Consider the following 14,029-nt stretch of genomic DNA (forward strand, 5'->3'; position numbering starts at 1 on the left):
ACTTCTGCCTCTCTCCCCTCCCTTCTTCCCACCTGAACCACTAGTTTAGTCTCTATATCTGTGAGCCTGTTTCTTTTTTCTTTTTTATTATATTCATCAGTTTATTATATTTTTTTAGATTCTACATGTAAGTGATATCATACAGTATTTATCTTTCTCTAACTTACTTTACTTAGCATAATATCCTCCAAGTCCATCCATGTTTTTGCAAATGGCAAAATTTAATTCTTTGTTATGGCTGAATAGTATTCCATTATGTATATGTACCATATCTTCCTTATCCATTCATCTGTTGCTTCCATATCCCTGGTTGCTTCCATATCTTGGAAACTAAATAATGCTGCTCTAAACATTGGGGTGTGTGGATCTTTTCGAATTAGTGTTTTTGTTTTTGTTTTGACATATACATAGGAATGGAATTGTTGGGTCATATGATAGTTCTATCTTTATTTTTTTAAAGAGCTCCATACTGTTCTTCACAGTGGCTGCACCAATTTACACTCCCACCAGCAATGTGGAAGTGTTTCTTTCTCTCCACACCCTTGCCAAAATTGTTTCTGTTCTTTTTGATGTTAGTCATTCCAACAGATGTGGGGCGATATCTCATTATGGTTTTAATTTGCCTTTCTCTGATAGTGATGCTGAGCATCTTTTCACTGCCATCTGCTTGTCCTCTTTGGAAAAATGTCTATTCAGGCCTTCTGTCCACTTTTTAGTTGGGTTGTTTGTTTTTTTGATGTTGAGTTGTATGAGTTGTTTATATATTTTAGATATTAACCCTTTATTGTTCATGTCATTAGCAATTTTTTTTCCCATTCAGGATGTTGTCTTTTTATTTATCAAGTTTCCTTTGCTATGCAAAAGCTTTTAAGTTTAATTAGGTCCCATTTGTTTATATTTGCTTTTATTTCCTTTGCTTTAGGAGGCAGATGCAAAAATATTGCTGCAATTTATGTCAAAGAGTGTTCTGCCAATATTTTCCTCTAGGAGTTTTATGATGTCTAGTCTTTTAGGTCTTTGATCCATCTTGAGTTTATTTTTGTATATGGTGTTAGGGAATGTTTTAATTGCATTCTTTTACATGCAGCTGTCCAGTTTTCCTAGCACCACTTGTTGAAGAGATTGTCCTCATTGTATGTTATTGCCTCCTTTGTTGTAGATTCATTGACCATAAGCATGTGGATTTACTTCTGGGCTCTCTATCTTGTTCCATTGATCTGGTTCTGAGGCCAGAGGGCAGAGCTGGTTTCTGGGTTGGGTGGTCGTGGGGCCAGGAGTCGTGGGTCTAGTGCTGACTTGATGGTGGATGGGGCTGGTTTCTGACATGTCTAGCTGTGGGGTCCAGGGTGTTCCAATGTTGCCGTTGGCCTGCTGGTGAGTGGGGCATAATCCTGGGGTGGCATACTGAGGATGCAAGGTGTCTGGAAGCTGGTGCCACAAAGCTGTTAGGTGGAGACATTTCCTGGGGCCTCTGGATGTGGGGCCTCTGGATGTAGGGCCCTGGAAGTTCTGGAGTTGGTATTGACCTGATGATGGGCAGAGCTGATTCCTTGCATGGCTGGTTGTGGGGTGTCCAGGGTGTCCTGGATGTGGCTTGTTTCTTAATCATCTTCACAAAGTCTTTCATGTAGCAAAAGTTTTCAATTTTGGTGAAGTAATTGGAGATTTTTTTATCAGACGTACATTATTTTGTTCTTTTTAATGGTTGCATTGTATTCAATTGTAATGGTGTAGAATAATTTAATTGATCCTTTATTTATGCACATTTAGTTATTTCCAATAATTTACAATTAGAAATAATGCCACAGTGACTTTCAGTGGATAGTCAACTTTGTTGATGTGTGCACCTATATCCTTGGTATAAATATCTGGACGTGGTATTGACCAGATCATTAGGTGCGTGTATTTTAATTGCCTGCCAACTACATTGCAATAGTTTACATCTTTACTAGTAGGACATGAGGATGCTTTTGATCCTATACTCTCCTCAAGGTTATGTGTTTCACATTAAAAAGTAAACAAATAAATTTGATTACCTGAGAGGTGAAAAAAATATAAATATCTCAATGATTTTTACAATCTTATTTCTTCAGTTATGCATGAAATTGAGTATAGATTCATATGCAGTCCTTCCTTCTTTTGGCCATGAACTGCTCCTGTCATTTGACCATCTTTCTATTGAGTTGGTGGTCATTTTCTCACTGAAGAATTTTCAACATTAAAAAAATAAACATTCCCTTTCTTTATGCAAATAATTTTCCTTTTTTTGCCCTCTTTATAGTATTTTTTTTTTTTTTGTCATGGAGAAACTTAGATTTTTATTTTGTCACTTTTTTTTTCAGTTTTCTATTGTGATTTCTGGATTTGTTACTTTTGTTGAAAGAAAAAATGTTTTATGCAATTCTCCAACATTCTCTCAGAACTTTGACATCTGCAATGTGATCTAAAACATCGGTTCAGGTGGAATAAGTCCTTTTTACTTCAAGTGTTGTTCAAAGAATCTCAGGTCCTACTCAAGACCGTCCTGCATCTGCATTTTACCATGCTCCCTGGGTGGTTCATATGCATATGAACATTAGAGAAACCTTGGAGTAGGTTGTATATGTTTGTATTTTCCCCTTTAGTAGACAGTTTTCAGACCCTACAGAAAAGAACACAGAGCATATTTTCAGCTCATCAGGTTTTCACTAGGTGGCGCATGGAGAATTTTAAATAATGGTTAAGATTCAAAGATTTAAATTCAGCAGATTATGAAAACCAGACTTGCCCTATTGGGTCCATTCAGCTATAAGAGTTAAAAGAGGTTAAGAGAGAGGTCAAGTTAGATCTAAACTATGCCTAGTTCTGTGATTTGGTTTTTTTCTATTCTGGTCTTTGGTTTGAATGTTCTCACTGGCCAAACATGATGTTTCCTTCCTAATAACTCTGTGGAGGTTTCTGGAGCCTGATTGTGTGCTAGCAATCTCCATAAATGAAGTTTTTCACTTTCCCTGATGGAATCAGTTCTTTCATAATGGCTAAATCCAAGCGAAGTCCAGCTAGCACTGGTGGTTGGCTAGTTATTCTCACTGTCCTGGACTGTCACAAGGTCGGAGTTGTATTTACATTGTCCTCTCCTTTTCTCTTTCGTAGCAGAAGGGACAAAAATAGAGGCAGCCTTCCTTGGGCAAGAAGAATGGATTGGGAATCGTCTCACAGTCAGGCATTTCCCATTCCTCTCAGCAGGTAGTCATATATCACCATAGAGAGAAAGATGCTATCTTGTCTCTCATTGTTTTGAGCAAGTTCCCTTTCAAAGTAGTTACAATTGATTTAATGAGGGTCTTGATGCTTTAGACAGGTTCCTGAAAACTTGCAGTTAGGGCGGATGTTGGTCTTTTTTGGGACAGATATTTCACAGCTGGCTTTAATCACTCCCTTTGGTCTTCCAAACCCTTAGGGCCAGCCAAGGGAGTTGCCTCTTTTCTTTAGGAAATGAGTGGCTGGTTATTAGGAAGCCCAAGGGAACCTGAGGCTGGCTCTTGTTTGGTAAATGTATGGTACACAAATGGAGGTACAGAGGCTACTGCTGGCTGCCTTTATCCAAATCCTGGTGTTGACTATAAGCACAGACCCAAGCACAGTCAAAGGATGGAGGCTCTCTACCTGTCTTTCTTGGTTTTGCTTTCTCTGCTTCAAATCTTCACCATTGTAGCCACAATGGAGTTAGGAGGATAAGAAAGGCAGATGAGGTTGTGGTGGTGATTGTACAGTGATTTTTCAAAGTGTGCTCTCCAGACCAGCCATATCAACATCTGGCTGATGGCTGATATACAGTGGTATTCCATTTTGTGTGTGTGTGTGTGTGTGTATGTGTGTATCTCACATTTTCTTTATTCATTCAGCTGTTGATGGACACATGTTGTTTCCATATCTGGACAACTGTAAATAGTGCTGCTATGAACATTGGAGTGCATGTATCTTTTTGAATTATTGTTTTTTTTTCCCCCAGATATATACACAGGAGTGGAATTGCTGGTCACATGGTAGTTTTGTTTTTAGTTTTTTGAGAAATCTCCATACTATTTTCCACAGTGGCTGCACCAATTTACCTTCCCTCCAACAGTGTGTGAGGGCTCCCTTTTCTCCATATTCTTGCCAACCTTTGTTAGTCTCTTCTTTCTGATGATAGCCATTCTGACTGGTGTGAGGTGGTATCTTCCAGTGGTTTTACTTTGCATTTCCCTGATGATTAGCAATGTTGAGCATCTTTTCAGTACCATATGCCATGTCCTCTTTGGAAAAATATCTTTTCAAATCTTCTACCCATTTTTTAATCAAGTTTTTTTTTTTTTGTCTTTTGTCTTTTTAGGGCTGCACCCATGGCATATGGATTTTCCCAGGCTAGGGGTCTAATTGGAGTTATAGCTGCTGGCCTACACTACCGCCACAGCAATTCCAGATCCGAGCTACATCTGCGACCTACACCACAGCTCATGGCAATGCTGGATCCTCAAGCCACTGAGTGAGGCCAGGGATCGAACCCAAAACCTCATGGTTCCTAGTTGGATTCGTTTCTGCTGTGCCATAATGGGAACTCCAAGTTTTTTTTTTTTTTTTTTTTGATGTTGAGTTGTATGAGCTGTTTATATATTTTGGATATTAATCCCTTAATAGGTCATATCATTAGTAAATATTTTTTTCCCATTCAGTAGGTTGTCTTTTTGTTTGTTCAGCTGTAAAAAAGAATAAAATTTTGCAAATAAAATTGGAGGGTATTATGCTAAGTGAAATAAGTCAAACAGAGACAAATACTGTATGATATCACCTAAATGTAGAATCTAAAAAATATAACAAAATAGTGAATATAGAAAAAGACATATTCACAGATATAGAGAACAAACTAATGGTTATCAGTGGGGAGAGAGAAGAAGACAAAGCGAGGCAGGGGTAGGGGATTAAGAGGTACAAACTATTATGTGTAAAATAAGCTATAAGGATATATTGTACAACACAGGGAATGTAGCCAATATTTTATAATAACTATAAAAGAACTATAACCTTTAAAAATTGTGAATCACTATTTGTAACATGCAATACAGTACATCAACTATACTTCAATTAAAAAAAAAAAGAAATAAAACTCCTTGACTTAAAAGCAAAACAAACAAACAAGCAAAAAAAAAAAAAAAAAAAAAAAAATCTCACCACCTGGGAACTCAATAGACATGAAGACTCTCAGGCCTCACCCACTGAATCAGAAAATCTAAGCGGGGAGCCAACAGGCTGTATTTTAATAAGCCCTCTAGGTAATTTTGATACACACTAACATTTTAGAACCACTATTTTAGAAAGATCCTACTACTCAAAGAAAGACTGTGGACTAGTGTCTTTTCAGAGCTTCTGAGAAATCCAGAATCTCAGGCCTCACCCTTCTGAGATTCTGATGTAATTGGTCTGGGATAAAGGAGCCGAATTATTGGTAATTTTAAATGCTCCTCAGATGGTTCTAATTGTGAATTGCTATGGACTGGATGTTTGTATCCACTACCCCCCCTCCATTTATATGTTGCAATCCTAATACCCAATGTGATGGTATTTGGAGGTGGGGCCTTTGGGAAGTAATTAGGGTTAGATTAAGTCACGAGGGTGGGGCCCAGGTGATGAAATCAGTGCCCTTATAAAAAGAGGAGGAGACAGGTAACCTCTCTCTCTCTGCCTGCAAGCCCCCACCAAGCAAAGGCTGCATGAGGACATACCCAGAAGGAGAGAGCTCACCAAGGACTCCACCACACTGGCACCCTCATCTTCCAGCCTCCAGAACTGTGAGAAACAAATGTTTGTTGTTTAAGCCCCCCAGTCTGTGGTATTTTGTTACTGCTGCTGATCTGACAAAGGCAAGCATCTAGGATTAAGAACTACTGCTCTAAGGAAGAAGTTGTTAAAAGCACTTTATGCTTTGTGGGAGGAAAGGTGGTCCCTTCCTCACAGATGTTAAATGATGTAAATGATTTTCCTTTGCAGATTTACTGGAACTCAGTTAGAAGAGCTCAGTTATGATACCTATCCCCCAAAAGGGGTAGGTTTCAGCGTTTCGGCAGTGGCGGATGACCTGGAGGAATTAGGCCAGGTGTTATAAATGACACAGCATCAGTCAATGATACTTTCAGGTTCCCTTAAGAGAATGAAGCAAAGGGCTAAGATCAAGATACTACCAGTGTGAGTGAGGTGAAGGCCATGAAAAACTGAAATGGGGACTAAGAAAAGGAGGGCTGACAGTCTAGATCCAACTCCAATCTAGCCTATGATCACTGGCCCATGGGCTGCACCTGAGGAGAAAGGTGGGCAAGTGTCAGCATGAGAGGGGCTTTGCCTGGACTCTGCCCGAGGCCACCATTAGCTAATAAAGAGACCCAGCTGGGGGAGAGGGGAAGGCAGCATTTGGGAGAGCTTCGGGACTGTCCCTGCCAACTGCATGGCCATCAGGCCTGGCCTGCATTCTCCCCAGGAAACATCAGCCTCTTGGTCCTTCAGGTTAACAAACCAGCTGTGTGAATGTTGATATTGTTAGGAAGCTTCAGGGTCACGATTTTATGAACAGCTGTTCCTACTTAAGGCTGCTTCCATTCTCTTATAATCCTTGGGGTGGCTGGCATTTATGTTTTGGGGTGTTAAATATTAAAATTTACTGAATACTCCTCTTTGAATGACACAAGGCACTGAGTTGTGGTTTTTTTTTTTTTTTTGGTCTTTTTAGGGCTGCACCCATGGCATATGGAAGTTCCCAGGCTTGAGGTCCAATTGGAGTTGTAGCTGCCAGCCCACACTACAGCCACAGCAACATTGGATCCGAGCTGAGTCTGTGACCCACACCACAGCTCACGGCAACACAGAATCCTTAACCCACTGAGCAAGGCTAGAGATTGAACCTACGCCCTCATGGATACTAGTTGGGTTCGTCAGGAATTCCTGAGTTGGGTTTTAATATTCCCCAAACCACCTCTGGGACTCCAGGCTTGTGTCTTCTGAAATAAATGCAGGGAACTTGAAGGCCCAAACAAGATCATAAAAGTATGACTGCAAGATTGTTTCTTTCAATCCAATACATGTTCCTTGAGGCCTCCTAGGTATTAGACGCTATACTTAAACATAAATGGACATGATACTAAATATAAAAATGCCTAAGGCATGGTCCTTACATTTAGGAAGGTAGTCAGTAAAGACTAAAATAAATTGACATCATCAACAATGACAAAGAAGTGGAGAGGGAAAGAGTGTAATACAGAGAAGAGTTGTAGTAAAAAAACAAACAAACAAAAAAACAGGGCCACTAGCTAGGGTATCTGAATATGGTGTCTGAATATGAATTCCATCTTTGTTATCAGCTCATTGTGTATCTTAACTTTCTTTTGCATAAAATGGATTTATTACCACTAGCATTTTCTTTTCTATCTCCCAAGGCCATCTTGAGAACCAAATAAGAGCATATATGTGAAAATAATCAGTGAGATAGGAACTTTACCTGTCATTATTATTGTACTTGGCTTATATAGTTCAAACAACTTGCAAGCCAGTATTTTTAGTTATTTTTTTAACTACTTTAAAATAAGAGTGTCCTAGGCCGAGAGGCTGGAGAGTTGTCAACGCCTCTTTTGACAACTGCATTCAGAAGGAATGTTTGCATTGAGGGATGCAGACACCATTGGGTTAAGCATAACCTGAGTTACTGTCTTTGGTCGCTGCTTTCTGTGTTGTCAAATTGCTTAATGGCGAATGTACTCTGTTCCTTCCTTTTTCTTTACACACATTGAGAAAAGAGACCGCAGCAATCATGAAATCAGAACTTTGGTGAAACATATTGCAGAAGAACCAGAAACATGTTGCAGTGGAGCTTCTGGGTGCTACTGCCATGTGGTGGGGGGTGGGGGTGGGTGAGTAGGAGGATCAGGTTCTTAAGGTAAACAGAAAATGTGCCCAAGGGAGTTTTGTTTTGTTTTGTTTTGAGTGGTGGTGAGTATGGGACATAATAGACTGTTAGAAATTCGTATTCCATGAGAATATTGGAAATGTGATTAAATGAGACAGAATTTGGATTCTGACATTTATCATGTGACCTTGGGCAAGAAAAATACTCTAAAACCAATTTCTTCATTTATAAAATGAAACAATACCCATCGTTACAGGATTGTTAAGAGGATAAGTGAGATACCATAAAGTAACTAGAATCATTATGTTTGATAAATGGTTACTATTACTGTGATTATTTAAAGTCCTTATAGAACTTGCTTGCAGATGAACTATCTTTAACAGTGAAGATAAGGACTTATAATGTAGAGCTCATTTTCCACTTGAGCATCTGTTTCAAACAGGGTATGTGTTCCATTCTGAGAATGCACTGTTCTTGCCACCAGGAGTTAGGTCTGAGAGAAGTAACTGAGGTGGAAAATAGTCAAGGGAGATGTTTTTAGAGAATCATTGCCTTTAATTTTAAATGCTTGAATTTATTCTTTTTGTTGTTTCTTAAAATAGGTTGCATTCTTCTAGAAAATGAAAAAAATGTCAGTGTTTATAATGTTTATTAAAATAAAGTCTTGGAGTTTCCATCGTGGCTCAGTGGAATTGACTCTCACGAGTATCCGTGAGGATGCAGATTCGATCCCTGGCCTTACTCAGTGGGTTGAGGATCCGGTGTTGCCATGAGCTATGGTGAAGGTCTTAGTCGTGGCTTGGATCTGGAGTTACTGTGGCATAGGCTGGTGGCTACAGCTCTGATTTGACCCCCAGCCTGGGAACGTCCATCTGGCACTGGTGCAGCCCTAAAAAGACAAAAATAAATAAAGTCTTAACAGCCCTCAAGGCCAGCAACTCAACTTGCTGACATTTAGCGAGGAGGTGAAGCAGAGTTCTCCTACACTTCAGACGATAGGTCTTTCCTTAAGATGGCATGATGGAAACTATCTCATTTCATATATTTTTCCACATTGATTAAAAAGTATGAGATATATGTTCACTTGTATATGCACACATACATTGTTGACATGCACATTAATGAACACCTAACAGGAAGAAGGTGCCCATGTACCTAAAATGCATAGCAGAGTTTATGTTTAATTTGTCAATGACTAGGGATCAATTCTCAGTTTCATCTTGTCTTTATTTGGGTCACTGGCTGGGTGACCTAATCCAAGCCTGTGTCTCTGCCCAGTAACCCCCAGATATGCCTCCTGCCCCCATGCTCAGGCTCTCCTCCCAACCTCAGACCTATGCATCCTGCAGTCAACGTGGTGATTTCCTCCTCGGAGCTGTTCTTCCCCCAGACTTGATCACCTCAGGGAGGGGATGCTCCATTCTGCCAGTTGTTCAGAAAACAAAGTTGGGTTAGGTTTGACTCCTCTCTCCTTATCATACCCGTCATCCAGTCAATCAGCAAGAGCTGTCCTCCCACCTCCAAAAAACGCCCTCAGGCTCTTCTCATGGTTCCCACCATCACCTGTGGTGGCAGGTGTGTACCTCCTGGTTTTGCTCTTTTGCTCCTATAGTTTACTGTCCTCAGAGCAGCCAGTGATTCTTTTAAAATACAAGTCATATAATAATGTTGCTTCTCATCTTTAGTCTCTCTAGAATCTCAGGTCTTTTCTGCCCCCCCGCCTCTTTTCCAACTTCATCTGCCCTCTCCTCCCTCCACTCTTACCCCAATTTTCCCTGGTCATGGGAAACTCATTGTTCTGCAGCTAAGCCCCAAGGCCTTTGCCCCAACCTTCCTCCTGGGGCGCCTCTGTTCCCCAGGATGGTTTGCTTGCTCACTTCCTTCAGAGGTAAGAGGTAGGTCTCAGGTCTTCCTTAAGAGCTCTGTGTAATTCTCCTCTAAACACCCCACGTCTGCCACACTATCCCTTCACTCAGTACCGAGTGTTAACTGGAAAATAGAAATCACTCTGAGTATTTGAAACAGGAGTGATTTAATGCAGAAAATTAGTTCTGTGAATGATGACTGAGAAGCCATAGGAGACAAAGAAGCAACCCAGGAATGAGAAGCAGTAGGGGATTGCTAGCCCTGGTTTCCCACCCCCTGAAGGTGGGAGAAAGCCACCCACGTCACCTGACTGGGGCAGGCAACACAGTGGTTGTGTCCAAACTGGAGCCCTTGGGAGATAGCCACCAACCCAGATGCTGGCTTCTTTCCCTCTCTGTGTTCTGGGCTCTCTCAGTGCATAGAACTCACTCAGACCTGGGCTAACACTGAGGCCTGCAGGGGGCAACACCCACCACCTTGTTCTGAACAGAGGAACCAACTCCAAGGCAAAGCATTGGCACAATCTGCGCTCTGCTTTTCCTCAGCATTTATTGTCCTTGACATGGTTACTTTTATTTGTCGTTTCTCTTCTTTGACTGGAATATAGGGTCCATGAAGGCAGGGGCTTTGCTGTTTTGTTTGCTATTATCCCTGGCTCCCAAAATAGGGCCTGGCACATAGTGGTCCCTCCATAAATATTTGAATGAAAGAGTACGCCTCAACAGAGAGTGCATCTGACATATAGCAGGCATTAAATAAACATACATTGAATAATTGAGACTGATTTAAAAAGAAACATGGAGTTCCTGCTCTTCAGTGGGTTAAGAAGAGACATAGTGTCTGTGAGGATGTGGGTTTGATCCCTGGCTTCCCTCAGTGGGTTAAGGATCCTGCATTGCTGCAAACTGCAGCATAGGTTGCAGATGGGACTTGGATCTGGTTTTGCTGTGGCTGTGGTATAGGTCAGCAGCTGCAGCTCCGATTTGACCCCCAGCCTAGGAATTTCCATATAACATAGGTGTAGCCATAAAGAGAAATACAAAATAAAAAGAAACGTAATTAAATAAGGAGAAACTTGGGTTCCACATAAAGGGCAAATCAAGGAGGGGATTAGACTGAGGAGCAGGAGGCTAGAGTCTAGGGAAGAAGTAACTGGCAAGATAACTGGAGGCCATGTTGGCTAAAGGACATTAAAAATAAGAATGCTTTTCCCTTCTCGCTTGGTCGAGGGACTTAGAAAACCCCATGGGATTTTCCAAGTCTAGTTCATTTAAATTTCGAAGGATGGATGATATCTCTCAACCTCTAGGTTATACTTATAAATCTTTTAATAAGGCTGTAATAGTCAACATAGATTCCTTGGAAAACTGTGTTTCTAGATATTGCACTGGGTTGAAAATAGGATTTTTTTTATTTTTTTATTTTTAGGGCTGTACCCATAGCATAGGGACGCTCCCAGACTAGGGGTTCAATCAGAGCTGCAGCGGCTGGCCTGCACTACAGCCATAGCAACATGGGATCTGAGTCATGTCTGCAACCTATACCACAGCTCACAACAACGCCAGATCCTTAACCCACTGAGCAAGGCCAGGGATAGAACCCATGTCCTCATGGATACTTTTGGGTTTGTTACCGCTGAGCCATAACAGGAATTCCAAAAATAGGATTTTAAAAATAATTGTATCATTTTTTTCCCCTTGAAAGTCAAGGAGAAAGTAACTGCCCATAAGCAAATCTGAGCGTAATTTCAGATGTTCTCCAAATTACATCATGGGTGTTTATGCCACAAAACTCAGAATAGATGTAAGGAAACAAAACAAGCCTGACCAATATTTGAGAATCTATATAATGTTAGGTATTAAGCTGCACTACTTTTCTTAAAAAGCAATGTCGAAGTAGAATTAATAAATAATAGAATTCACTAATTTTAGGTGTACAGGCTTAAAAAATATATCCAGTGGTGTCATGACCACCACAGTCATGATACAGAACCTTTCCATCATGTATACTCCTTTGAGGTCAGTCCCTTTCTCTACTTTCAGCCCCTGGAAATCAGCAATCTGTTTTCTGTCACTGTAGTTTTGCCTTTTTTAATTTTCCATATAAATGAAATCATATGATGTGGTTTTTTGTGTTTGTATTCTTTTGTTTACCATTAGGCTTTTGAGATGCATTCATATGGTTGCATGTATGATTCATTTGTTGCTTTATTTGGCTAAGTAATTTTCCACTGTTTGGACATATCACAGTTTGTTTATCCATTCATCAATTTATAGATATTTGGGTTGTTTCCAGGTTTCCACTACCATAAACAAAGCTACCATGAACATTTGAATATAACCAGTTATGTCAGCATGTTTTCATTTTTCTTGGATAAACATTTAGGAGCAGGTCATTGGCTCTCATTGTTAGCGTAAATTTAACTTTAAAAGAAAGAGCCAAACTTTTTCAGAATGGCCGTATCATTTCTCACTCTCACCGACACTCTGAATTCCAGTTATTCTGCATCTTGTCAACATTTGGTATCTTCAGTCGTTTAAATTTTAACCATTCTGGTGGGGATGTAATAGTATTTCATTATGGTTTTAATTAACATTTTGCTAAATGGTTAAGATGTTGAATATCTTTTCATGTGTTTATTTGCTACTCATATAGCAGATATCTCAGTCATTTAAAAAACTGAACAGTTTGTCTTCCTGTCTTCCTATTCTTTTTTTTTTTTTTTTTTTTTTTAGGGCTGCACTTGTGGCATATGGAGGTTCCCCGGCTAGGGGTCGAATTGGAGCTACAGCTGCCAGCCTACACCACAGCCACAGCAATGCAAGATCTGAGCTGTGTCTGCAACCTACTGCACAGCTCATGGCAATGCTGGATCCCCAATCCACTGATTGAGGCCAGGGATCAAACCTGCATCCTCATGGATACTAGTCATATTTGTATCCACTGCGTCATAATGGGAACTCCCTCTCTTATTCTTGATTATAAGAATTCTTTATGTATTTAGGATAGAAGTCCTTTATTAGATATAGATTTTGAAAATATTTTCTTCCAGTGTGTGGCTTTTCATCCTTTTAATATTTTTTTGAAAAGCAAAGGCTTTAAATGTTAATGTTTAATTCATCGTTTTTTTTCTTTTATGCTTCACACTTTTTATGTACTTCTAAAAATCTTTGCTTAATTCAAGTCCACAATATTAAAAATTTTTTTCTTCTAGAAGCTTTATAGTTTTAATTTTTCTATTTAGAAGTCTATGGCCTATTTTTAATTAATTTTGGTGAACACTGTGAGTTAAGAATTGAGGGTTTTTTTTTTTAATGTGTTTGGATATTGATTATTCCAGAACTATTTTTTTTTTTTTTGCAAAGAATAACCTACTATCTCCTACATGCTAGGTATTAAGCTGCACTTAAAATTTACTTTCTGTTTCAAATATGCAACCACTCTTTTCTATGTCCATTTCTTTTAGGACTCTGGTAATACTGAACTCAAGGAAAAATGTGTGGGTGGAATGCCTGAGATTTTCTCTGCTTATTTTCTATCATTTGACACCAACTCAATCTATCATCTAATCAGAATCAAGTTCAACTGACAATCTCCCATCTTTATGTAGAGCTTTGCTAAGCATTTAACTTTCAATGTGTAAAGGCAAAACTTAACTATAAGAATCTAGAAACTCAACAAATACATGGTATAACAAAGAGGACAGGGACTTTCTAACTAGATTTAAGCTAAGGCAACCCACATACTCAAATACAGGGAAGAAATCACGTTTCTTCTACATGAGATCAGTGTGCACAAAACTTGCTTTTAAATTTTCTGAGGATTGGTTCAATGCACTGGTCTATGCTTGGGGGAGGGTTGGAGGGAACACTAATTTCCTACTTCTGCTGGTATCTTAATTATTGGGCGGGGGTCATCTTTAGTGTGACACTTGCTGCATCTCTCTAGGCTCTCATGTCTCTCTTTGGGTGATAGAATAACTTATGTTGATTAGCGGATTTGAGAACTGAAGTGAGACACATGTAGCTCCATTCTGTTTCCTTCTTTTTAGGCTCCACACAGTCTTTAGGCAGCCCTCCCATGACTTGTAAGTAAGTCTCACTCTAAAATTTGGTATTAGGAAGCTTGCTTGTCCCCAGATACTTTCTCCAATATAAGCTTTTCAGTAATACAGGTGGTATTTTACTCTTTAAACTGTATGCTATTTCTCAATGGATTCAGAACATGGGTAGGTATGAGGGATGCAGTTTATTGAGT

The 14,029-nt window shown here is 39.7% G+C and overlaps 1 protein-coding gene across 1 annotated transcript in view; it reads left to right on the top strand.

Moving 5' to 3' along the window:
• Positions 1-14,029, top strand: part of LOC146399831 (uncharacterized) — a 250,265-nt gene that overhangs the window by 191,011 nt on the left and 45,225 nt on the right. The window contains exon 6 of the mRNA XM_084975876.1: positions 5,706-5,804. Within this exon, the coding sequence (XP_084832002.1) occupies positions 5,727-5,804 (78 nt within the window). The 5' untranslated portion in view covers positions 5,706-5,726. The remainder of the gene's footprint in view (positions 1-5,705; positions 5,805-14,029) is intronic.

This window comes from Sus scrofa, chromosome 9, assembly GCF_054392235.1.
Source record: "Sus scrofa isolate SSC_HxYL_T2T_F1_AM1 chromosome 9, Sscrofa_HxYL_maternal_Yorkshire_Landrace_v2.0, whole genome shotgun sequence".
NCBI lineage: Eukaryota > Metazoa > Chordata > Mammalia > Artiodactyla > Suidae > Sus > Sus scrofa.